Source organism: Cydia pomonella, chromosome 25 (genome assembly GCF_033807575.1).
Source record: "Cydia pomonella isolate Wapato2018A chromosome 25, ilCydPomo1, whole genome shotgun sequence".
In the NCBI taxonomy this organism is placed as follows: Eukaryota; Metazoa; Arthropoda; class Insecta; order Lepidoptera; family Tortricidae; genus Cydia; species Cydia pomonella.
Window position 1 is genome coordinate 10090831 of NC_084727.1, and position 27352 is coordinate 10118182.

Here is a 27352-nt window from a genome sequence, read left to right on the forward strand (position 1 = left end):
AACGCAATCTATTGAAGCATGAAATACAATTTCAGGTTTTGCACCAGGTAAGTACATAAATAAAACAACAATGTTGTAGGGAAAACTTAGGTACTAGTTGTATTATTTTTACAATGACAGTTGCATTCAAAATTGTCGTCTGCATGCATTCTGTAGTACTGCGCACACTTATCCTCTATTCCGGGTATGTGTTGCTCCAAAAACCGTTGGTGCGATGAAACGCGCGTAAACGCAGCGTACCTGTCAAAGCAGTATTATTTTAATTTCCGATATAGTGGCTTGTTAACAAACTTACAATTTGCGAAATATAAGAATGTACATTAAGTATACACCGCTTTGAAAGACGAACTTTCGTTTGAGATCTTGTCTTTCTTTTCTCGCTCACTACACTTATGATACCTGTATAGTTCGTCTACTAAACGTCTAAAAACAATCTACATGTGTCTTTTTATTGGAAATTATTGCAAAACCCTATATATTTATATATATCGAACCGCTCTATTTCGATGAAATTTGTTATATGGGGGTTTTAGGAGGCGAAAATCGAACTAACTATAATAATTAGGTCTTATCCCTGGGAAAACGCGCATCTACCAGATATTGATATATAATTGTTGCATATTTGCCTTGATTTTATTTTTAAAAGCGTTTTTTAATAAATAAAAAAATATCAAGATCACTTACCTTCTTTCTAATGCTAAAAAAACTAAATATAGACTATGCCTTAATTGCTGCTCGGAGTCGTAAGCCCAACGCTCCGTAACAAGTGATATATCACTAGCCAAGATACATACTTGAAGTATATCTAAGGTATGGAGCAAAGTACACTCTTCGAAGAATCCCGTACTGTAGTCCCTCCAGAAATGTCCCTGAATGAAATTCCTCTGATACCGCACTATTTGTGACCATGCATCATCATGCATGTGTTCGGGGGCATGATTATATTGACTATTTAAGTATTGAATGTAGAACACCTGCTGTAGCTTCCATAAGGGTCTGAATGCCCAGGGAAGGGTGTGGAAGCGACATCACACAGATATAGCGAAGTGCACTCTATGAAAAACCTCGAAAATAATGTAGTCTCTAAGAAAACCTCGGCAAAGACAGACGGAAGGAAATTCTTACCGTGCATGACCAGTAAACGGTGTATAAGTAACACTCTGCTTCGTTAATAGGACCCGTAGCTATAGTCTTACAAAAGAGGATGCCGGAAACCGCACCTCGTGTTGAAGCAGCAGGTATAAGAGGGAGATATAAAGAGATATTGGCTTCATCTACCTGTATGTAGAACAGATGCTGTGTGAAGGGGCAGTGAACGGTGTGGACGCGACACCACGCAGGTATGGTACAGCATTCCACTCAGTACCGCTGTAGAACGCTAGGCCGCTGCCGTGGTCGGCGCGGCAGATCAGCGACTGGGGTCTGCCGCGGGAATCTGGGAGACGAAGGTGCTGTTACTAAAATAACTAGTCAACTAGTTCCTTATCATTTTAGACTCCTGTCGCCCACTGTTGAGCTTAGGTCTCTCTTCGTCAACGCCACTTAATTATCCCAGACCTGGGTTAATCTCATCCAAAGTGCCCCGAGATCTTGTCGCCCACCAAACAACTAACGGACGCCAAGCGCTTCCTTCACTACCTAGTCTTCGAAACACGAAGCGCAAGTGACTTAAAATACGTCAGTTAATCCGTAAAATTCATTTAGCGGTAACCGTTATTCGTACGGTTTATCTGGTTCAAATTGCAGACAGGCTTCCAAGTGTTCACTGTTAGCAGCACCATTGAGGCTTTGACCTTACCTATAAAATTCTGTATCTTTAGGTATTTAAATAAAAGTAAACAAACAATTTGTACATTTTCGGGTAGTTATAACATTTATTGGTGAACCAACCAAATAAAAAACCGCCTGGATCGGTCACTGAACGACCTGACTTTAACCTACATTATTTGATCATGTAAGTAATGTTTCTCATCTACCCTCACCTGGCTTAAGGAGCCATCTGAAGGTAGATTTTGTTTACTTTTATTTCAAATTTACCTAAAGATACAGAGTATAATTCAAACCCGATGAAAATCTTGTCAAGACGCTGTTGTCTTTACTATAGTTGTTTGCTTTGTAGCTGGCCCGCAACGGCTTATCCTTTGTCTATTGTTAACTACGAGTAAAACCGCGCGTGCCACTACCTGCAAAAAAAGGGTCGTATAATTCTAATTGGCACCTGAGCGCGGGCTAGTCCAACACTCAAAAAGCCAGTGTATGTGCGCTCTTCGATAACGCGCCAGTAACCGTATAGGGACCACACAAGAATACACAAATTATTTTTCCATTTGTTAATTTTGGATCTTATTTCAGTTACCATAGGAGTTCTAATTAAATAACCGCTTAAAGTTACCCAGCCCTTTTTTTTGTATAAGTGGCACGCGCGGTTTTAGTTAACAATAGACAAAGGATAAGCCATTGGGGCCAGCTACAAAGCTGTTGTTAGCTTATACTTATACTCTCCGATTTTTACCTTGTTTAAATCCAGTGCAGATCTTGTCGTCCGTAAGCTGTTCTCTGTAGTAGAGTTCTCCCTGGTCGCAGCGGTCTCGGGACACGTAGGGCACCTCTAATGCCGTGAACAGACTAGAGGGGAGCCCGTTGCCCCCCAGTTGTAGTGTGCCCATATTCTGAACAAAATAGTATGTAAGAGGAAGCCTGTAGGTTGCAGCCATATCGGAAAGAGTAAGGGCGAATCGCCTAGCGTGGTAAGGTCATGTGACGCAAATACAGCATTGTAGAAATGTTCAAGTTTGTAAAAAAAAGTAAGTTTTTGAAAACAATTTTTCTTTTTGTTAATAATTTTCGAGTAATTGTGGAAAAATTTCTGTGACAATTATGCCTGAAATTTATGGCCTAATTCATAAGTTATCGAATGATATTTTTTTTCTAAATGTGCGACAGATAATGGCGCATTAATCAAATGCAGTCGTGTTTGGCGCCATAAAACTTTGAAGGGGTGCATTTTAAAAAATGGTTGAGAAATGACTTAGGTGATTTGTCAATAAAATTCATCGTACGATACGTGGTTAACGGCTGCACTATACGTGGACAAACACATTGTATAAACAAGTTAACTTACCCGACCGAAGTTGCCTTCAGTCAGCTGCCTTTTCTCCAGGTCTTTGTTGAAACTAACACATATAAGCATCACGCCACGGAGCGGCTTCGCGAGCATCAGCAAGGCAATGTCGTCTGCGTACCGACCAGCGCTGTCCTGGTACGACGGGGGAAAGTGGATTGTGCGGACCTACAATAAGATTTTTTTAACCATATTTTTCTTTTTTTTAACGATAGGAGACGATTCGATTAAGCAATTGATGATTTTTTTTTTCTTTTTTTTTTACCCATGTGTAGTGTCTAGTGTATCCCAGATATACATATACATTTTCTCATGTACACCAGTGGCGAAGTAGCTGTCAACAGTCAGTCTATGATCTGCGGCGGAAGGAGCTAGACGCGTGTGCCAGTGGTTCTCTTAGTGACTATATACAGGAAGTATTCGTGGATCAAAGAGAATTAAGAAGGCTCACTCCATACAACGGTTTTGTTACCAAAAATACTATTATTTTCGTAGTCTACATCTAGCGTCAAGTAGAGGAACTCTCAGTACTGCTACTCAACAATAGATATCGCGGCAAACAAAAAGTCTAATGCTCAACGATTTTCAGCTAATATTATAACCAGAGTATGAGAGTAAGCGTATAAGTTGAAAATAGAGTTCCGGTTACTCTGGTTATAATATTAGCGGTACCCACAACCACAGAACTGATAGCTAAACGCTTTCGTTGATTTTTTTTTTTTAAGTATGTTGCACCAATTATATTGAACTGATTTTTCGCATGGTAGTAACTTATACTATTTGCAGTTTATGTGATTTTTTCCATAGTTGTACCTTTACAAATACTTGTTTAAAAGAGCTCTCAAAAAAATCTCTGACATTTAAATCATTATTTTTCAGGGAATTAAATAAAACAAAATCTGAGTTATACACCTACTCATTCTTTGTAGCTATGATTTGGTTTGATTGCTGTCCCATATATGTATAGTTCAGGAGAAAAACGACTTTGAAAAATGTGTCCATAAAATGACGGTTCAAGATAGGGGGCTATATACTTACTTTACTCTTTGGCTGAAAGTTAAGGTGTTTCTATAATTATTATAAGATAGCCAACAAATGACATTATAAAAATCTGATATTCGTTACAGGGGTCACTTCTCCTTCCTTAGCCTGCTAGACCCTTTGTAATTGTTATCTCTCAACTCTGTCCAGTATATAAAATATCTTACTTTGGACTTCTGCACCGTTTGCCAAATAGGGCCGATGTCGTTTCCTTCGAAAGTCCTCGCCACCTCGAACCGGGAGGCAGGGAGCTGCTCCCCTTTACCCCAGAAGCACCGAGCCGCTGGAAATATATTATGATAATTACTTATCATAATAGACATGCAGCATAAAGTATTTTTCTTTTTCTAAATAAATATGTGTCAATCTCACACACACTATTATTGTTCGTTTTTCAGGATTCCGTTTTTAGGGTTCCGTAGCCAAATGGCAAAAAACGGAACCCTTATAGATTCGTCATGTCCGTCTGTCTGTCCGATTCTGTCACAGCCACTTTTTTCCGAAACTATAAGAGCTGTACTGTTCAAACTTGGTAAGTAGATGTATTCTATGAACCGCATTAGGATGTTTACACAAAAATAGAAAAAAAACAATAAAATTTGGGGGTTCCCCATACTTAGAACTGAAACTCAAAAAATCTTTTTTCATCAAACCCATACGTGTGGGGTATCTATGGATAGGTCTTCAAAAATGATATTGAGGTTTCTAATATCATTTTTTTCTAAAATGAATAGTTTGCGCGAGAGACACTTCCAAAGTGGTAAAATGTGTGTCCCCCCCCCCCCCCCCCGTAACTTCTAAAATAACAGAATGAAAAATCTAAAAAAAAATATATGATATACATTGCCATGTAAACTTCCACCGAAAATTGGTTTGAACGAGATCTAGTAAGTAGTTTTTTTTTAATACGTCATGAAATTTAAAAAAAAATTTTTTTTTCATCATACCCATACGTGTGGGGTATCTATGGATAGGTCTTCAAAAATGATATTAATGTTTCTAATATCATTTTTTTCTAAACTGAATAGTTTGCGCGAGAGAACCTTCCAAAGTGAAAAAAAGTGTGTCCCCCCCCCCTGTAACTTCTAAAATAACAGAATGAAAAATCTAAAAAAAATATATGATATACATTACCATGCAAACTTCCACCGAAAATTGGTTTGAACGAGATCTAGTGAGTAGTTTTTTTTTAATACGTCATAAAATTAAAAAAAAAAATTTTTTCATCAAACATATACGTGTAAGGTATCTATGGATAGGTCTTCAAAAATGATAGTTAGGTTCCTAATATCATTTTTTTCTAAACTGAATAGTTTGCGCGAGAGACACTTCCAAAGTGGTAAAATGTGTGTCCAAAGTGGTAAAATGTTGAACAAGATCTAGTAAGAAGATTTTTTTTTAATACGTCTTAAATTGTACGGAACCCTTCATGCGCGAGTCCGACTCGCACTTGGCCGCTTTTTATATTTATCGTATGGCGTATATATAATGTCACTGGATTACATAAAGAAATTTATAGTTAGAATTTCGCCCTTCCCAGGTACGCGACTGCTTCTTCTGATAGGATCTTAAAATCGTCTACATGGCCTGCGTATCTAGTAAGGGGGCACTCCAGAATGATGTGGTTGATGGTCTGGTCTGGGTGCCCGCAGTTACAGGTAGGAGAGGAGCTCCAGCCCCATTTGTACCAGTGGTGGCCGCAGTTGCCAACTCCTGTTCTTAAGCGGTTAAGAGCGGATCACAACCGGTGCGGTTCCTTGAATCCCACTGGGGGTACTCGCATGGGTAGAGCAGAGAAGGGGTTTGCTTGGTCTCTGAGGGCTTCCCATCTGCGGTCCATGCCTCCTCCAGGGCACGGGTGGTCAGGGAGTATTCCATCCGTAATCCGTAGGGTTCCGTACCAAAAAGGTACAAAAGGCACCCTTATGGTGCGACTCTGTCAGTGTCCGTCTGTCACATCGCTTATGCTTAGACACGGATCCGTGGGTGGGAATTATTTTAATGTCAAGGTCACTTTTTCAATGACCAAATTTGGTTAAGCTATCGATTTGAAATTTGGAACAGTTATGAACAACTAACCCAGACAAAATGAAAGTAATATTTTGAATTATTATAGAAAATACCCAATATGAAGAGGGGGCAAAATTTCAAAGTCTAGTGACTAGGTCAAGTGGGGTATCATTTGAAAGAGCTCTAATTGTACATTCCAAATTGTTTTTCATATTGAAAAAAAAAATGAAAGAAACTGTGAAAAATATTACCATCCCCCTCCCCCTTATGTCCAAAGTTTACCAAAGATTTTTTTTTTTACATTATATTAATTTCTCTAACTTATTCTTTTTTTAATTAACAAATAACATTTCCGAATTCAGTTTGCAGCTTAACTAACTTTACGTACACGAGATAATTCAAAAAAAAATCCGGAGCCGGCTTTTTACTACCTGATATTACAGCTGAGGGTGTGACAAGAGACCCTCCACACTTGTGATCTCGTTCTACCTTGGAATAATCGTATACTTCCACAGCCCATCTCAAGTGCTGGGCGCCATTGGCTTGGTAGTCTACGTCGCTGTATGCATAGATGTCGGCTTCAGATAACGCGAGTCCTGAGAAAATATTAGTATTACATTGTATATTTATTAGTATATTATTAGGTATTGTTTTAATACTTATATAAGTAGTATGTGTGTTTGTGTTGAATAGTCTCCATATTTAGCTCCTTGCACTACCTGTTGACTTTTGTATGAGTTCTAAATTTCCTGCTACCTAAAGGTTGTCTGGAAGAGATCGCTTTTTAGCGATAAGACCGCCTGTTATTGCCGGGATCTATTTTCCTTTAAAATTTATTTGTAGTTTTACATTTACATGTATGTAAAATGTAAAACTATTGGTGCAATAAAGAATATTTACTTACTTACATTTCAGAAAACTGTGTTGGAAAATGTTGTTGATTTACCCTTAATTTACTTAATTAATAAAATTTTAAATAACTTGTGAAGCTTGTAAAAAAAAATATTGATAGATAGTTACTTATTTAGGATTAAGCCCTTTGTGAGTTGTCATACCCAGGACAGCAAAAAAAAAAAGAATAACCGGCCAAGAGCATGTCGGGCCACGCTCAGTGTAGGGTTCCGTAGTTACTCTTCCGTCACAATAAGCTAAACTGGAGCTTAAAGTATAGTAAATTGTTAACCAAGGGATGAAACGGTACCTTTCACCCGAGTTAAACAAATAGGCAAATTTTGAATAATCAGTACCTAATTAAAGTAAGTCTTTTTACTATGAAGGGAAAACTTTTTGCGATAACTCAAAAACAGCTAAACTGATTATGTCTGCTATAGTTTTCATTTAATGTCTTTCTTAAGCTCTACTTCCACGATTTTTTTCATATTTTTTGGGCCTATGGTTCAAAAGTTAGAGGGGGGGGGACACATTTTTTTTCTCTTTCGGAGCGATTATCTCCGAACATATTCACTTTATCAAAAAATGTTTGGTGAAGACCCCTATTAGTTTTGAAAGACCTTTCCAACGATATCCCACACTCTAGGGTTGAAGCGAAAAAAAAATTTCACCCCCACTTTACGTGTAGGGGAGGTACCCTAAAAAAAATTAAATTTTTAGATTTTATTGTACGACTTTGTCGGCTTTATTGATTTATATATCCATGCCAAATTTCAGCTTTCTAGCACTAACGACCACGGAGCAAAGCCTCGGACAGACAGACAGACAGACAGACAGACAGACAGACAGACAGACAGACAGACAGACGGACATGGCGAAACTATAAGGGTTCCGTTTTATGCCATTTGGCTACGGAACCCTAAAAACCGTCTTCAAAAAGTATGAAATAAAATGCCTGCGCCCAAAACTTCACCAAATGGCACTTTTTTGAACACAAATGCTTGATTTGTTGATTAAAATATACCTATAACCGTTATAGGTATGTGTGCCTACACGATTTAACCTTTTCAACGCCAAAGACCACTAAAACGGTCATCGTCTGTCGTGCCCGCGACGCCAATGACCATTAAAAAGGCTATGGCGGACGTTGTCAAAGCGACTTTCCTACTGTCAGTTAAGCTTCATATTCGCTCTTCACCAGTTAACTTTTTGGCGTTCCCTTAAACTTTTTGGCGTTCTTTAAGGAGTTCCCTCAATTGCTCATACTCAGCAGTCAAACTGGACTTGACATTGACACATTCGGTTCACACTTTACGGAGTTCCTGAGGTAACAAACAAAAAAAACACGATCGGATCGATAACACTCCTTTTTAGGGTTCCGTAGTCAACTAGGAACCCTTATAGTTTATTCGCCATGGCCGTCTGTCTGTCTGTCCGTCCGTCCGCGGCTTTGCGCGGTGGTCGTTAGTGCTAGAAAGCTGCAATTTGGCATGAATATATAAATCAATCACGCCGACTAAATAATAATAGAATAAAAACTAGAAAAAAAATATTGTTTATGGTGCCTCCTGTACACGTAAAGTAAAATTCATCCCAATTTTGTTTTCGCTTCAACCCTAGAGTTCCAACTCTTAAAAAACTTTTCCCTTTTACATGTATTATATGATTTATAAGATGTTTTATAATTGTGACCGCGGCCGGCAAAACGTTCCACTTTGTCGCTTGTCATAAGGATGAGATTTGCTTGTATCTTTATACGAATAACCACGCCCTCGCCAGTCACCAGACAATGCATGAAGGACTTTGGAGCAGGCTATTTGGAACCAAAGAAATTCAAAAGGCTACACATGATCTCCATCATCCAGCACATGGAGATGGTCGGAAAAGCTCTTGAATAGGTAGCTGACGGATCTTTCCTAAGGGGGCAACTACACAAAAAATCCCTATGGGTCGAAGTGTATCCGCAAGGGCCCCCGGAAATAACAAGATAAGGTATACGAATATCCTGGCAAGGCGTCCGTCCTTATGGCTAACGACAGAGTAGGACGTTTTGCCGGCCGCAGTCACATATTTAAACCTACACATAACTACTATACCTAAAGCTACTAACCTGTTAGCACAAAAACTAGTTTTTGTATCATTTTCCTTGTTTACAAACAATAAATAGTTAATAACTACAATCCATGCTTCCCCGGCCGCACGGACCGACGGACTAACGCAGCCCGGCGGTGCTAAGAACACGGTTTATAGCTTCTTAGTGACAAAAAGAGGTCGAACCTTACTTTTCTTGAATAAGGCATGAAACTGGGCACAGTGGTTCCTTATATCAAAGTAAGTCGAGCCATCGGGACCTCACCCTCTGGGGTCCGAGAGGGGGGGGCGATTAAAATACTGCTCCGCCCGGGTTTGTTATAAATATTCGAACAATCCCTGTGTAGCTAATAGGATAGGTCATGTTTGGTATCAATTTCGGATAAATCAATAACGTAGAATTCATTTCTGGTTTTTAAAATGGCATTTTGTTAAAAAATAAATTAAAAAAATAACAAATGATCAAATTTTTCGACTATGTTTTTTGATTTTTATTTATTGTAAACTAAGCAGTTTACATAGTTTTTTTACATACAAAAATAAGATAATAAAGCCTATGGTATGTAGATTGAAAAAACATAACATATCATTCCTCTACTAAAAGTAATTTGCCTAAAAAAAAATATAACGTCTCGCGCCGATGAATATCTCTTTACCGACATCGGCAATTCGGCATCGATAATCGACAAAATATGAAGTACACACACCGGAGACCGACTAAATGTGTTGTTTATGTGGATACTAAAATAAAGAAAAAAAAGCGGCCAAGTGCGAGTCGGACTCGCGCATGAAGGGTTCCGTACCATTTGAGACGTATTAAAAAAAAATCAACTTGCTAGATCTTGTTCAACATTTTACCACTTTGGAGTCTTTGGACACACATTTCACCACTTTGGAAGTGTCTCTCGCGCAAACTATTCAGTTTAGAAAAAAATGATATTAGGAACCTAAATATCATTTTTGAAGACCTATCCATAGATACCCCACATGTATGGGTTTGATGAAAAAATTTTTTTTAAATTTTATGACGTATTAAAAAAAAACTACTCACTAGATCTCGTTTAAACCAATTTTCGGTGGAAGTTTGCATGGTAATGTATATCATATATTTTTTTTAGATTTTTCATTCTGTTATTTTAGAAGTTACAGGGGGGGGGACACACATTTTTTCACTTTGGAAGTGTCTCTCACGCAAACTATTCAGTTTAGAAAAAAATGATATTAGCAACCTAAATATCATTTTTGAAGACCTATCCATAGATACCCCACACGTATGGGTTTGATGAAAAAAATTTTTTTTTAATTGTATGACGTATTAAAAAAAAACTACGTACTAAGATCTCGTTCAAACCAATTTTCGGTGGAAGTTTGCATGACAATGTATATTATATATTTTTTTTTAGTTTTTTCATTCTGTTATTTTAGAAGTTACGGGGGGGGGGACACATTTTACCACTTTGGAAGTGTCTCTCGCGCAAACAATTCATTTTAGAAAAAAATGATATTAGAAACCTCAATATCATTTTTGAAGACCTATCCATAGATACCCCACACGTATGGGTTTGATGAAAAAAGATTTTTTGAGTTTCAGTTCTAAGTATGGGGAACCCCCAAAATTTATTGTTTTTTTTCTATTTTTGTGTGAACATCTTAATGCGGTTCATAGAATACATCCACTTACTAAGTTTGAATTGAACAGTATAGCTCTTATAGTTTCGGAAAAAAGTGGCTGTGACAGAATCGGACAGACAGACGGACATGACGAATCTATAAGGGTTCCGTTTTTTGCCATTTGGCTACGGAACCCTAAAAAGTAGGTACATAATATGTAATTAGAAAAAAATGTCTCGTTCAGTGAAAAAAGGAACCTTGGAAAGATTGCTGCTAACATCTTGGAGCCTCGCATTTGCATAGACGCATATAGTTAGTAAATGCCAACTCTATGGTCTATTTTCACAAAGAATACGAAGCAAACTTTAAGTATTATTCAATCTAGGTATTACGTGAGTTTAATTTTAAGTCATATGTGTCAAGGCATGTCCTTTCACAGACACATAAATGGGTACATTTCAAAAGTTCTCCTTCATGCAGTTCTCTCGTGTTTTTCTTCCGGTTTGCTTTTGAATCTGGTCAGCTTCGACCATATTCTGGCCACAGCAGGATTGGCAGACTAGTGTGGTATGAAGTCCAGTCATCTGCTTCTTAGGTACTTCCATTTCCAAGAAGACGGACTGGGCTAGATTTCACGAGGAACCAACTGACCCCAAACACGAATTCTTCGGTACACTGCGACCAATATGCTGATATATAAGGTAAGTATACATTCTGGCATTTATTAAATACTGAGCACGGCTTCTATCTAATAAACTTTTGGGGAATGCTCTTGGCCACATTCCATATTACTATATATTATTATTTTATTTTTACTCCATATTGTATGAGCTTGAATCTTTGTAGTGATAGTTGCCTTGCTGTTCAGCCTTGAACTATCATAAGTGAATCGGACGTTGCACGGCATCGTAATATGATATTCAGAATCTTACGAGGAACGTTACTATAAGACCACTGATTGGTTCGTAACATGTTTCTTTAACCAATTTGATGAAAGCCTAGATAAGAAATTTAACTCTGAAGGTGTGTCAAAGCAGTGTTTCAAAATTATTTATTTACCGCGTGTTATTAAGCGATCAGTGGTTATATTAAGTAAAGCTATTTACCGTAATGGTAAATTGACCTCTATTTTATATATTTCAGACCCTGAAAGACCAGAAATCTTACCAGTATCGTATTACAAGCATCCATTTCATAAATAAGTAAAAAAGATAACCATTATTACACAAATTGAGTAAGCCCAGAGTACAACTATATATAAATACTTAAATATAGAGAAAATACGCATGACTCTGGAACAATGACACATATAGATGCCCGTACCGGGATTTGAACCCGGGACCATCATTGTTCTTATATAATTTTGTTTTTGACGATGCAAAATGCTGATTTAGCCTTTTTACAAGTAGGTAGGTAAGTATAATTTGAATATATGTTATGTTGCATGAAACTTAATTAATGTTATGACATAACTACCATTAGGTACTAATCGCACTTTATGCGCATATTTTAATTTCTTGTCTAGCATTAAGTACTTTAATTTCGAAATGACAATGTATTTTTACTTTGTGATTTTTAGACATTCTCTTGTAATTTATAGACTCCGTTTAATTAATTTTTATTGTAATTATGCATGTTAAGATAATATATTAGATGTTGACGATGCAAAAGAGATCCAAGATACTTGAATAAATTGATTTTTATTTTTTGTAATACTGTAAGCTCATTAAGACTTGTGTTGTGGGTACTAGATAACAAGTACCTGGGCGACCGAGCTTTGCTCGGTTATTAACTATTTATTGTAATATGGTGGTGTATAGGTGATAATCTTAACTACATTTTTTTACTAAATTAAACTTGTCTAAAACAATAAAAATTAAAAAATTATATATAAACTTGAACATATAAAAAAAAAAAAAAAATAGTCACCGGGCGAGATTCGAACCCTTAACACTCGTTTAGCAGTCCGCGTCTTAACCCGCTGGACCAGACGGACAGTGATCGGCAACACGAAATTAGCGACCATATTCTGCGTCTAAAGAAAAACACATGAAAACTCGAAAACACGCGTTTTCCCAAACATAAGACTAATAGGGACCGTGCGCATTGGAGAGTCTGCCATCTTGTGGCCTGAATCAGAACCATAAACATGCACATTTACACGTCACGTGTTTTCTTATGCATAGTAGGTTCTGCCATCTTGTGGGCTACATCTGAACAAAAAACATCACATTTACGCCTCGCGCCAAAAATCTGACGGCTCCTGTGCTGCCTACAGTTCATGCACGCTCCCTATCTAGTTAGATTGTATACACCCAAAAACCCCCATATACCAAATTTCAGCGAAATCGTTAGAGCCGTTTCCGAGATCACAGAAATATATTTATATATAAATATATATACAAGAATTGCTCGTTTAAAGGTATATATATATATATATATTAGATACTTATGCATACAGAGAAAACAAAGAAGCTCAGGACAGCAAATGTTCACTAATAAACACACAATAAATTCCCTTACTAGGATACGAACCCGAAATTCTCAATATAAGAGGTATAAAAGTAAGATGTAAGCATGGACCCTTTTCATTCACGGACCAGTAGTAACATTCGCCAAAAATGCATTATAGCTTTATGTCAAATCTTTAGGTATAACAATCACATGCCACCGCACTCCTATAGAAAAGACTAAACTCTAAATGTACACGGAAAAAATAGTTATGTAAAATTTACAGATAATTTGTAAAATTTACAGAGAAATCTGTAAATTTAACACATATCTTTCTCTCTCACATAGGTTTTACAATAAAAAAGTATCATTTTAGATGACTTTAAAAGCGGTGGTGGCCGAGTGGATATGACGTCCGACTTTCAATCCGGAGGTCGCGGGTTCAAATCCTGGCTCGTACCAATGAGTTTTTCGGAACTTATGTACGAATACGAAATATCATTTGATATTTACCACTAGCTTTTCGGTGAAGGAAAACATCGTGAGGAATCCTGCATACATCTGAGAAGAAATTCAAAGGTGTATGTGAAGTCCCCAATCCGCATTGGGCTAGCGTGGGGACTATAGCCCGAGCCCTCTCGCACATGAGAGGAGGCCTGTGCCCAGCAGTGGGACGTATATAGGCTGAATTATTATTATTATTAGATGACTTTTCAATCCCGTACCTTATTTAGGCAACACAGCAAGCTTAGTTGTTTAAAGTTTAAAGTTTAAACTTTAAACTTTAAACACGGTACTCGACTGGAAAGCTCTCTATCATATCTCGATTACATAAAATACAATTTCAGGTTTTGCACCAGGTAAGTACATAAATAAAACAATGTTGCAGGGAAAACTTAGGTACTAGTTGTATTATTTTTACAATGACAGTTGCATTCAAAAGTGTCGTCTGCATTAATTCTGTAGTACTGCGCACACTTATCCTCTATTCCGGGTATGTGTTGCTCCAAAAACCGTTGGTGCGATGAAACGAGCGTAAACGCGGCGTACCTGACAAAGAAGTATTATTTTAAATCCCGCTATAGTGGTTTGTTAACAAACTTACAATTTGCGAAATGTAATAATGTATTGTAAGTGTACATACATCCACCGACCGGTTTGGCCTAGTGGGTAGTGACCCTGCCTACGAAGCTGATGGTCCCGGGTTCAAATCCTGGTAAGGGCATGTATTTGTGTGATGAGCATGGATATTTGTTCCTGAGTCATGGGTGTTTTCTATGTATTTAAGTATTTATATATTATATATATCGTTGTCTAAGTACCCTCAACACAAGCCTTATTGAGCTTACTGTGGGACTTAGTCAATTTGTGTAATAATGTCCTATAATATTTATTTATTTATTTATTTATACATATCACTAGCCAAGATACATACCTACATGAAGTATGGAGCAAAGTACACTCTTCGAAGAATCCCGTACTGTAGTCCTTCGAGAAATGTCCCTGAATGAAATTCCTCTGATACCGCACTATTTGTGACCGTTTAGGTTCGGGGGCATGATTATATTGACTAAGTATGCATACTTGAATGTAGAACACCTGATGTAGCTTCCATAAGGGCCTGAATGCCCAGGGAAGGGTGTGGAAGCGACATCACACAGATATAGCGAAGTGCACTCTATGAAATACCTCAAAAATAATGTAGTCTCTAAGAAAACCTCGGCAAAGACAGACGGAAGGAAATTCTAACTGTGCATGACCAGTAAACGGTGTATAAGTAACACTCAGCTTCGTAATAGGACACGTAGCTATAGTCTTACAAAAGAGGATGCCGGAAACCGCACCTCGTGTTGAAGCAGCAGCTAAAGATATAGAGGGAGATATAAAGAGATATTGCCTTCGTTAATTACCTGTATGTAGAGCAAGTGTTGTATGTACGCACAGAAGGAGCACGGAAGGGTGTGGACGCGACACCACGCAGGTATGGTACAGCATTCCACTCAGTACCGCTGTAGAACGCCAGGCCGCTGCCGTGGTCGCCGCGGCAGATCAGCGATTCGGGTCTGTCAAAGGCACCTGGAAAACGAAGGTGTTGTTACTAAAATAACTAGTCAACTATAGTTCCTTATCATTTTAGACTCCTGTCGCCCACTGTTGAGCCTAGGTCTCTCTTCGTCAACGCCACTTATCCAAGTCCTGGGTTAATCTCATCCAGAAGTGCCCTGCGATCTTCTGAATGTCGCCCACCCAACAACTAACGGACGCCAGGCGCTTCTTTCTCTCCCGACTCAGTCAGATACGTCAGTTAATCCGTAAAATTCATTTAGCGGTAACCGTTATTCGTACGGTTTATCTGGTTCACATTGCAGACAGGCTTCGAAGTGTTCACTAGCAGCACCATAGGGGCTTTGACCTTTTTTTTTTTATCGGTGTGGGTATGCTGTTACGCATCGTCCCCCTGGCCTGAGGTAGGCCCATTTTGGGGGGTACCTATGTGGGACTCTCACTTCCCGGCTTTTTCCATTGAGAAAGAGGGGGGAGAGCTTACCCACTAAACCCACACCGGCGTTTCCCACAGTATGCCGTATGGGGAGGCGTCATGGGAACGCGAACATTCTACCACCTTACGAGTACCTATAAAATTCTGTATGTTTAGGTATTTAAATAAAAGTAAACAAACAATTTGTACATTTTCGGGTAGTTATAATAAATTTAATGGTTAACCAACCAAATACAAAACCGCCTGGATCTGCCACTGAACGACCTGACTTTAACCTATATTATTTGATCATGTCATGTCTTCATCTACACTCAACTAAAGGCCTTATTCCTACAGACGAGCGTATTTTGTAAAATGCTTCCTTTTTCATTCAAGATTAAGACGTAACTATTAGTTTTTTTTTTCCTAAACTAGGGGCTGGAACAGTTCAAATTTTAATTTTCTCTTTTAAACCTCATTTTTAATGTTTTTTTTTTTTCAAATTTTGCAGTTAGAAGTGTCGTTTCGGTTCTCAATTTTGCAGTAAACAATAATCATTTGGTACATGAATGATTACAATTTAAGTCATTTACTATCTATTTCATTTCCCCATTAGTGTGAAAGAGATAGAATAAAGAGCAACGGTTATAGTACACTCTGTACACTACTACTGAGCATATAAAATAAAATAAAGAGTGCTCATATAATATAACACTAAAATGAATGTTGCTTGAAATTATACTGAAAACTATCAAGATTATTCTTGTCTCCATTAAAACGCGCGTCGAGTTGCCGGCGCTCGCGTGCCAACGCCATCTATCGAGCGTTATTTCGCGAAATCGGAGAACGCTCTAAGGAATAAGGGCTCTTAAGGAGCCATTTGAGGGTAGATTTTATTTACTTTTATTTAAATACCTAATATACAGAGTACAATTCAAACCCGATGAAAATGTCAAGACGCTGTTATTTTTACTAGACTCCGATGTTACCTGGTTTAAATCCAGTGCAGATCTTGTCGTACGTAAGCTGTTCTCTGTAGTAGAGCTCCCCCTGGTCGCAGCGGTCTCGGGACACGTAGGGCACCTCTAATGCCGTGAACAATGAAGGGGGGAGCCCGTTGCCCGTCCGTTGTAGTTTGCCCATGTTCTGAACAAAATAGTATGTAAGAGGAAGCCTGTAGGTTGCAGCCATATCGGAAAGAGTAAGGGCGAATCGCCTAGCGTAGTAAGGTCATGTGACGCAAATACAGCATTGTAGTAAGGAGAAGTTTTCGAATTTGTAAAAAGAAAGTAAGTTATTGAAAACAATTTTTTTTTGGTAATTATTTTCGAGTAAAATTGGAAAATTTTCTGTGACAATTATGCCTGAAATTTATGCCCTAATTCATAAGCTATCGAATGATATTTTTTTCTAAATGTGCGACAGATAATGGTGCATTAACCAAATGCAGTCGTGTTTGGCGCTTAGCCATGAAAATTTGAAGGTGTGCATTTTTAAAATGGTTGAGAAAAGACAGGTATTTGGGGTGATTCGTCGATAAAATTCATCGTACTATACGTGGTTAACGGCTCCACTATAGGTGTACAAACACATTGTATAAACAAGTTAATTAACTTACCCGACCGAAGTTGCCTTCAGTCAGCTGCCTTTTCTCCAGGTCTTTGTTGAAACTGACACATATAAGCATCGCGCCGTGCAGCGCCTCCGCTAGCATCAACACGTCAAAGTCCGCATGCAACATATAACAATTAACTTACCCGACCAAATTTGCCTTCAGTCAGATGCCTTTTCTCCAGGTCTTTGTTGAAACTGACGCATATAGGCATCGCGCCGCGCAGCGCCTCCGCTAGCATCAACACGTCAATGTCCGCATCCAACATATAACAATTAACTTACCCGACCGAAGTTGCCTTCAGTCAGCTGCCTTTTCTCCAGGTCTTTGTTGAAACTGACGCATATAGGTATCACGCCACGGAGCGGCTTCGCGAGAGTCAGCAAGGCAATGTCGTTTGCGTAACTACCAGCGCTGTCCTGGTACGACGGGGGAAGGTGGATCGTGCTGACCTAAAATAAGTTTTTGGCAATTTCTTTCCTTTTTTAGGGTTCCGTACCCAAACTCCGCTGTCCGTCCGTCTGTCTGTCTGTAAAAAACGGACAAGTGCGAGTCGGACTCGCCCACCGAGGGTTCCGTACTTTTTAGTATTTGTTCCTATAGCGGCAACAGAAATAAAATGTGAAAATTTCAACTGTCTATCACGGTTCATGAGATACAGCCTGGTGACAGACGGACAGACAGACAGACAGATGGACAGCGGAGTCTCAGTAATAGGGTCCAGTTTTACCCTTTGGGTGCGGAACCCTAAAAATACCTTATTTTTAATTCCTCTTCACGCTTAAACCGCAGAACAAATTAGTTTAAAAAATATATAGTGATAGTTTGAGTCCCGGGGAAGAACATAGCATACCTACTTTTTACATACATACAAATAATCACGCCTATTTACCGGAGGGATATAGGGACTGGCAGAGACCACGGATTTCCACTTGCTACGATCCTGGGCGGCTACCGGGAAAATCGAAATTCGTCAATTGCGGGCATTTTTCTCTGTCACTCTGATTACGTCTTACTAAGAGTAAAAGACAAAGTTTTTTTTTATACTACGTCGGTGGCAAACAAGCATACGGCCCGCCTGATGGTAAGTAGTCTCCGTAGCCTATGTACGCCTGCAACTCCAGAGGAGTTACATGCGCGTTGCCGACCCTATACCCGCCCCCCCTAGTTGAGCTCTGGCAACCTTACTCACCGGCAGGAACACAACACTATGAGTAGGGTCTAGTGTTATTTGGCTGCTGTTTTCTGTAAGGTGGAGGTACTTCCCCAGTTGGGCTCTGCTCTAGATCTGGAATGACATCCACTGGCTGTGCCCTACCTCACAAAGCGAGATGACATTCACAATGCCCATACCTCTCTTTTGGACGTAGTTTAAGGACGTACCCGGGTCCAAAGATCCCCGCAATTTGCGAATTTCGGTTTTCGCGGTAGGCCCCCTGACACCTCTTTCGCTTCCTTCACTTTCATGACATTCCGCATACACGCTCGCCGGTGTAGGGTGCTCTTCGGGATTTTCCCGATTTGATCAGAGAAAGTTCGCCCCTTCCAGCTCCCTCTTCTACTTCCCTCCCAAAAATCATCCGTTAAGGGAAATGGGGAGTCAAAGTATGTATAGGTAATTAATTAAACCACTGAACTTCTCTCTCAACTCTGTCCAGTATACAATAGTATTTCACGACCGGTTTGGCCTAGTCGGTAGTGACCCTGCCTACGAAGCTGATGGTCCCGGGTTCAAATCCTGGTAAGGGCATTTATTCGTGTGATGAGCATGGATATTTGTTCCCGAGTCATGGGTGTTTTCTTTGTATTTAAGTATTTATAAATATTTATATATTATATATATCGTTGTCTAAGTACCCTCAACACAAGCCTTATTGAGCTTACTGTGGGACTTAGTCAATTTGTGTAATAATGTCCTATAATATTTATTATTAATATTTATTATTATTTCCTTTATTTATCTTTTTCTCTCAGATTAGGCTTTTTACAATATGTATATAAAAGTAAAATATATAAACACTTACAAAACAATACAAAAGATATAAACACATTATAAAAAACCTAACCTAGGGTGCCGCGAGCAGCGGGGCAGGGCCCAAGCTGCCGGTGGTCAGGGCCGCAGGGAGAGGAACCGCCGGACTATCCGCGCCGTGTCCAAGATCACCGCCTTATTATTATTATTTCAGACAATAGTGAATTCGTGAGCTTTTCAGTCGAGTAGTTTCGAGATTGAATAGCTTGATTATAATCACTATTGTATACAATACTCTTTCTACGAGTCATTAACATAGTACATTACTATAAAGGACGGGAAACGAAGGGTTGCAGGCCAAGTAGATATAGACGGCCGAGCGAGCGAGGTCGATTAGGGAGACGCGGCCGGCAATCCCGTTTCCCGCCGAGATTTGTATAGTGCTTTTCTCAAACTTGCAATGAAATAATTAAAAAAAAAATAGGATGAGCTTGGGCATCATCCTATTTGCGACAGCATATTAGTGAATTTTGCAGCTTATCTTATAGCTTTATGTTCTAAATGAGTGGTTTAACAGTGTTTGATAAAACTTATACCTTTAAACACAACTCAAAATTGTATATGAGTGCATCCTGTCACTTGTAGTTGCTTAGGAACGTTTATTGTTTCTACTTTATTACTTATGGTTGGGTAAAGTCGATTTTGCTACTTAAAGTTGCATGCAGGTTTTAATTGTCACTGAATAAGAAGCAATAGTGCTATATAAGGTCCTAAAGTCACTTATAAGCAACTTCTACATATAAGTGGGAACATACCCTTATTTGGAACTTTTAATTCCAAATGACTAGTATAATAGAGTAGTATATCACCAATAGTGGCTAAAGAGATAATTTTACGGCCCTTTTGGAACCTTAAGTGATTGCAACTTTAAGGGCTAGAAATACTCTTATTGCCACTCCAACGCATAATTAAGTCTCAATAGGTTCTTGAAAACCAAAAGCAGTTATTTTCACTTATTTCAAACCACTAACGATCTAACAGTTCCAAAATTAGGTCATACACATAATATCCTATCAAAAACATTTTCATGAAAATGTTGCCAAGACGAAACCATAAGCCTCGCACTGTCAAAATGTTATCAGATTTCTCGTAGAGACAAGCTTCTAACTCTACAAGCCCTAACTTCAGAAACTCTACAACAAGAGTAAAAATATGTGGCATGGCCGTTTCGCTACTGTCACATGGGCGTAAGGTGCAAAATTTATTCACTAAGTATACTTGTAGTAACGAAACGGCCAAGCCACATATTTTGACTAAGGTGTAGAGTTTGTGAAGTAAGGGCTTGTAGAGTTAGAAGCTTGGCTCTACAATAAATCTGATAACTTTTTGACAGTGCGAGCCTTATGGTTTCGTCTAGGCAACATTTTCCATGAAAATGTTTTTGATAGGATTTCACTTCTTTTTGTAAATGTCTTCTTTGTGTATTGTCATAAGCATGACAATCTTCCATCCCCTAATACAAATGGTAAAGTAAGTAGAGTAAATACACTTTATTGGACCACAGAAGAAAAATTCAGTAACAGATTTACAATGTAAATAAAGGTAGCAACAGGCGTTCTTATCGCTGTGAGCGAGCTCTTCCAGACAACCTTAAGGTAGCAGGATATAAAGAACAAAAAGCTTCTTTTTTACTGATCCCCCTACAAACTTTCCTCTATTCTCCCTAATGCCCTTTTCCTTCCCTTTTCACCTTTACGGGTGATTTTGGGGTTGATAACTATTCTATATCCTTCCCTATAGGAAAAACTATCTACACACTAAATTTCATCTAAATCGGTTCAGCGGTTATTGATTCCCCATACATAATTCCACCCCTCTTTTCACCCCCTTAAGGGCTATAAATTTCCATTTTTTTTATTTCTTTTGTTGTTTGTATACTAATACTATGCTACATACCAAATTTTTGCTTCCTAGGACTTCAGGAAGTACCCCAAGGGTTTTGGTGATCATCAGTGAGTGAGTGAAGTGAGTCAGTGACGAAAACGGGGTTTTTCCGATACGAACAAAATCTCAAGTATGAGAGCTATGCATCTGAATTTTTTTATGCTTAATAAGTCCACTATTGACATTATATCCCGAGAATTTGGTTTATCTGGTATAATCCAAGCCCAAGTTATGAGGGTTCAAAAAAACGACGAAGCGCTTTTAGAAAAGGTAGGCCATGCGCTTCGCTTTGCTCGTCTTGGCGGGGGCACTACCCTGCCCCCAGATTTATTTTTTCTATTGTGGCGCCTCCTCTGTCAATAGCATTCACTGCTTTGCCACTCGCAAGATACAAATAAGTGATTTTCAGACCTGATAGTTCTAAATAGAGAACAAATAAGTGAAAATAAACACTGTAAAATATTTTTTGTTCCGCCATGTTTACAAATCGAGTCCTTGAAAATGAATTATTTTAAACAGAATTTTATCACACTGACGCATAATCACAGACCTTTGATAGTTGTGACGATGTTACTTTAACATTGTACGTAACCTACAATCATTAGGTCAGGTTTTTAACAGTTTTATTCCTTATCAGTATCAATTCCTCATTTGATTTAGCACTCTCCTTTTAAATATTCCTGGATCAAATCAAAGGCGCATCGAAATTTACAAAGAAACCATACTATAGTTTCACAGTAAAAAATAATTCGCAAGGATTTCGTGCTTATTTCAATTCCTGTATAACGTGAAGTTTTCATCACTTTACCAAACAGATATTAACATCCAAAATTAAAATGGCAGATCACATTCACTTTTAAAAAGCACAACTTATTGTCTTAATTGTTGCCACGCCACTCAAAGGAAATTGGGCGTCTTATTTATCACTCCTTGACCGAACTGAAATTGTAATACATTCATTCGTTCAATATAAATCGTTCACTGCGCATAACTGTCACCCATAGTTCTAATTGCCACTTAAGGTAATCGAGAGATCTCTTATGGATTCAATTTAGAACCAAAAATAGGCTGCAATTTTTCTCCTTTTTGGTCTATATTGGGTCTATATGGGTTCTTTCCACCTATATAGAACTTAGTCATGGCTATATATTTCACTTAATCTAAATAGATATGATATACGAGCTATTTCCCACCCCGTGTGCTACTTGGGTGATGATGATGATGATTGTTTCATGTCCTAATGTGATAGGTTATTGAGTGCGTGGGGTATTGAAGGGGAACAAAAATGTAATCATTTTGGCACTACCACGCACGCCATTACCCTTTTTTCCTTTTTTTCTTTTTTGTGTTTATTGTTGTTACCGAAAGGGGAACGAAAATTTGATTATTTTTACGCTACGACGCACGGTTTAGGAGATACAGCCCTATAAAGATTTCTGCATGACTGAATAAAATAAAACTTCTTGGGGCTGTATCTCCTAAACCGTGCGTCGTAGCGCAAAAATAATAAAATTTTTGTTCCCCTTTGAACCCCTGAATTAATATTTAACAAACACAAAATAGAAAAAAAGACAAAATAATGAAAAAAAACATACTGGTAGAATTTTGCTTATAGGTTTTTTATAGTTGAATGCCAAGACGTGCCATTATTTGACGTTAAAAAACAAAAGAAGGTTGCCTTACAGGCCTAGGTGTGTAAGGCTGTATGAAATTCCTTTACATATCATCTTCACTCATCGCACCTGATATGTAGTATTTCCGGACCTAATTTGAAGTAAGTCATGTCAACATTTCATTACAAGTTTGAGAAAATAATATTTACAGTACATATGGTGCTACTTTCCCGCACGCGTGCGGGAATGAGCACTTTCCGTGCATATGTCGAAACTTTACAGAGCCATTATGTACTGTAAAACGTTGTACGATACACGTGTGAATAGGTAATTCGCAACTCGTGTATGTCGATTTAAAAAACTCCCTTCGGTCATGTTTTAATTTATCACCACTCGTGGCGAATTTCCTATTTTCTGCACTTGTATCGTAAATAACTATTTATTACTATAAAACCTGAATAAGTAATGAATTTAGGTTTTGTAGTAAAAAATAGTTATTTACGTTTATATTAATAAATTCTAAATTCTAAAATGTATTATACAAAATAAATAAACCGCGTCTGGACTGTTAAACTAATATTGGTAAGTATCTAAGTAGACAATAGTAGTTTATGTGACTGCTACATAATAAAAGGCATTAAAATACACGAGTGTGGGTTTAAGAAACGAACGGAGTGAGTTTCTTAAAAAGATCACACGAGTGTTTTAATGCCTAATTATGTACAGTTACATACACTATTTTATCTACACGCATATAACTTATAACTATATAACTTTCTATGAAATATTCACTAGTTAACTCAAATTACAGCCTTCGTTGGGGCATCATGAGGCGCGGATATGTGGTGGCGTCACCGAAATATTTTTATCGCTTATATTACACGAAACTTTTGCTATAGTTACCTTAAAAACAACAAAACATATTCGTTTTATACTTAAAACAAATAAAAGATAAACTTTACGTCAAATGGCGGTAAATGAAACCTTTTTTCATGCATGTAGTTTTTTATTTTATTCAGAGACAAACTAGAGTCGGGGGCCTATTTCCGTATCATTCGATACAAAGTAACAGGCGAGATATGTCAAAATTGTATGCAATTGACATTTCATTTCGAACAAAAAGGCATCTCGACTGATATTAGAAAAGAGATCAAAACGAATTGCTTTTTTTTTCAGAGATGTTCCAAATTTGAATGCATAACACAGATAAGAAATTTGTTGTAACAAAACAGTTTATCGTAATGTTGGCCATTATTTACGGACTACGATGGCATCATAGAGGGTTTATGATATGTGTGTAGATAAAACGACAAACGCACGAGCCACCGCCCGCCCGTCCAAAGAGCATATAATCGCTACGTTTTACGCCCGTCCCCCGTTCTATGGGAGCGCGGTGCCACGTGATTGGTCAATGTTTTTATAGTTGACTACAGCGTAATATCGAAAGAAATTGTATAGTTGAGTTGGGAGCCCATATATCAAAAGTAGGTACGCAACTATAGTTTGGTATACGAAATCTTAATTGAACAAATTATAGTCGATGAGTAGAAAATTTCCTTACTTTGGACTTCTGCACCGATTGCCAAACAATGCCGAACACTCTGAAGGTCCTCGCCACCTCGAACCTGGAGGCCGGGAGCTGCTTCCCTTTGTCCCAGAAGCACCGAGCCGCTGGAAATATATTATAATAATTACTTATCATAATAGACATACAGTATAGCAGCATGCATGCTGCATAAAGTATTATATCTTTCTTTTTCTAAATAAATATGTGTCAATCTCACACACTAAAAAGCGGCCAAGTGCGAGTCGGACTCGCCCATGAAGGGTCCCGTACCATTTATGACGTATTAAAAAAAACTACTTACTAGATCTCGTTCAAACCAATTTTCGGTGGAAGTTTGCATGGTAATGTATATCATATATTTTTTTTAGATTTTTCATTCTGTTATTTTAGAAGTTACAGGGGGGGGGGGGGACACACATTTTACCTCTTTGGAAGTGTCTCCCGCGCAAACTACCTATTCAGTTTAGAAAAAAAATGATATTAAAAACCTAAATATCATTTTTGAAGACCTATCCATAGATACCCGTGTGATGAAAAAAATTTTTTACTGTGACATAATCGGACAGACAGACGGACATGACGAATCTATAAGGGAACCCTAAAAATGAAGCAACCAACAAATATGGCTTTTCAGCGAGGGCTTGGCAGATGTTTTGGCACATAATCCGGTTGAATATCAAAGTGGGGGGTTTCCTTTGTATTTGTTTGTAGTCTTAGGTAGTAAGCGTTCAGTACCCAAAGGGTAAAAACGGGACCCTTATACCCTTATCATACGGAAACCTTACTAAGACTCCACTGTCCGTCTGTCAACAGACTTTATCTCATGAACCGTGATAGCTAGACATTTGAAATTTTCACAGACTATGTATTTACTGTTGCCGCTATAATACAAATACTAAAAACAGAATAAAATAAATATTTAAGTGGGGCTCCCATATAACTCACGTGATTTTTTGCCGTTTTTTGCGTAATGGTACGGAACCCGTCGTGCGCGAATCCCACTTGCACTTGGCCGGTTTTTTTTATTTTAAGTTTAGTAGGTAAAAGGCAGTTGACGTAACCTGTTGTGGATGTGGATGATTTTTATAGATACTACGCATATTTTTATAGGTAGGTACTATGCATATTTTAACCAAGCGTGTTGCAGATAGCAAATGTACCAAAGATCATTATTAAAATTTACAATTTTTCCATGAAAATGTTCTCGATCATTTTGTCTGTATTTTTTTTTTCTTGGGAAACATACAGCACATAATAATACAATAAGGTACAAGATAAAGTTAGAACATAAGCCAAAACAGTTTCCACTTACAGCTAATACAAAATTCCTTTGCTCCGAAAAAAGTACAATATTTGGGTATTTTTAATTTAAAGTTGAATTTAACAGTAACATTTAGTAAATAAGATAATAGATAATATTTGCTAGTTGTAGATGTTTTTTGCTACCTGATATTACTGCTGTGGGTGTGACAAAAGACCCTCCACACTTGTGCCGTCGTTCTACGTTGGAATACTCGTATACTTCTACACTCCAACTCAAGCGCTGGGCGCCATTGGCTTGGTAGTCTATGTCGCTGTATGCCTTGATGTCGGCTTCAGATAACACGAGTCCTGAATATTATTTAATATTAGTACATTTCAGAAAAATGTGTTGGAAAATGTTGATTTACTTAATTAATTTGTGAAGCTTGTAAACCAAAATATTGATAGATAGTTATTTAGAATTAAGCTCTTTGAGAGTTGTCATACCCAGGACAGCAAAAAAAGGGAGGAACGACTTCAAAAAGGGAGGAAATAATATCCCTCCGCCCAAAAACTTCACCAAATGGCACTTTTTTGAACATATGCTTGATTTGTTGATTAAAATATAAAACCGTTATAGGTATATATGTGTGCCTACCTGCCTACACGATTTGAGGAGTTCCCTCAAATTGCTCATAGATCTCATCATCAGAACTGGATTTGACATTGACACATGGGCTCCACTTTACGGAGTTCCTGAGGTAACAAACAAAAAAACACGATCGGATCGATAACACTCCTTTTTAGGGTTCCGTAGTCAACTAGGAAACCTTATAGTTTCGCCATGGCCGTCTGTCTGTCTGTCCGTCCGTCCGCGGCTTTGCGCGGTGGTCGTTAGTGCTAGAAAGCTGCAATTTGGCATGAATATATAAATAAATCACGCCGACTAAATAATAAAATAAAAACTCAAAAAAAAAATTGTTTATGGTGCCTCCCCTACACGTGAAGTGGGGATGATTTTTGTTTTCGCTTCAACTCTATCGTGTAATCGCTCATTCGCTCGCGTTTAATAGAGTTCCAACGATTAAAAAACTATCAAATTTTCCTTTTTATATGTATTATAAGATTTATAAGATGTTTTATAATTATGACCGCGGCCGGCAAAACGTCCCACTTTGTCGCTTGTCATAAGGACGAGATTGGCGTGTATCTGTATACGAATAACCACGCCCTCGCCAGACAAAGCATGAAGGACTTTGGAGCAGCCTATCTTGAACCAAAGGAATTCAAAAGGCTACCCATGAGCTCCATCATCCGGCAAATGGAGATGGTCAAAAAAGCTCTTGAGTAGCTGACGAATCTTTCCTAAGGGGGCAACTACACAAAAAATCCCTATGGGTCGAAGTGTATCCGCAAGGGCCCCCGAAAATAATAAGATAAGGTATACGAATAACCTGGCAAGGCGTCCTTATGGCTAACGACAAAGTGGGACGTTTTGCCGGCCGCGGTCACATATTTAAACCTACACATGACTACTACCTAAAGCAACTAACCTGTTAGCACAAAAACTAGTTTTTGTATCATTTTCCTTGTTTACAAACAATAAATAGTTAATAACTACAATCCGTGCTTCCCCGGCCGCACGGACCGACGCACTAACGACCAGAGATTATGCATACAAAAATAAAATAAACCTTTTATAAAAAA

General features: G+C 38.2%; 2 protein-coding genes across 5 annotated transcripts; both read right to left on the reverse strand.

Moving 5' to 3' along the window:
* Positions 1-78: 78 nt before the first annotated feature.
* LOC133531442 (modular serine protease-like) lies at positions 79-9622 on the reverse strand. 2 transcript variants are annotated; one of them, XM_061869661.1, is made up of 7 exons: positions 9174-9622; positions 6604-6768; positions 4330-4445; positions 3122-3289; positions 2513-2669; positions 1279-1435; positions 79-240 (listed from the first exon to the last, which is right to left on the reverse strand). In XM_061869661.1, exons 1-7 carry the CDS (start codon positions 9202-9204, stop codon positions 87-89), a joined length of 948 nt encoding a protein of 315 aa, XP_061725645.1. In that variant the 5' UTR covers positions 9205-9622; the 3' UTR covers positions 79-86. The 2 variants fall into 2 exon arrangements, with proteins under 2 accessions (XP_061725645.1, XP_061725646.1); XM_061869662.1 differs by lacking the exon at positions 6604-6768 and having other exon boundaries at positions 9174-9295.
* Positions 252-27321, reverse strand: LOC133531441 (modular serine protease-like). Of its 3 annotated transcripts, none has more exons than XR_009801534.1 (7): positions 27199-27321; positions 25850-26014; positions 24398-24507; positions 17592-17759; positions 16685-16841; positions 15061-15292; positions 252-1220 (listed from the first exon to the last, which is right to left on the reverse strand). XR_009801534.1 is itself a non-coding variant. In XM_061869659.1 (7 exons), the coding sequence occupies exons 1-7, from the start codon at positions 27227-27229 to the stop codon at positions 14113-14115; spliced, it is 951 nt and encodes a 316-aa protein (XP_061725643.1). In that variant the 5' UTR covers positions 27230-27302; the 3' UTR covers positions 14108-14112. The 3 variants fall into 3 exon arrangements, 2 of the variants coding, with proteins under 2 accessions (XP_061725643.1, XP_061725644.1); XM_061869659.1 differs by lacking the exon at positions 252-1220 and adding an exon at positions 14108-14266 and having other exon boundaries at positions 15127-15292; positions 27199-27302; XM_061869660.1 differs by lacking the exons at positions 252-1220; positions 25850-26014 and adding an exon at positions 14108-14266 and having other exon boundaries at positions 15127-15292; positions 27199-27300.
* Between the last annotated feature and the right edge of the window lie 31 nt (positions 27322-27352).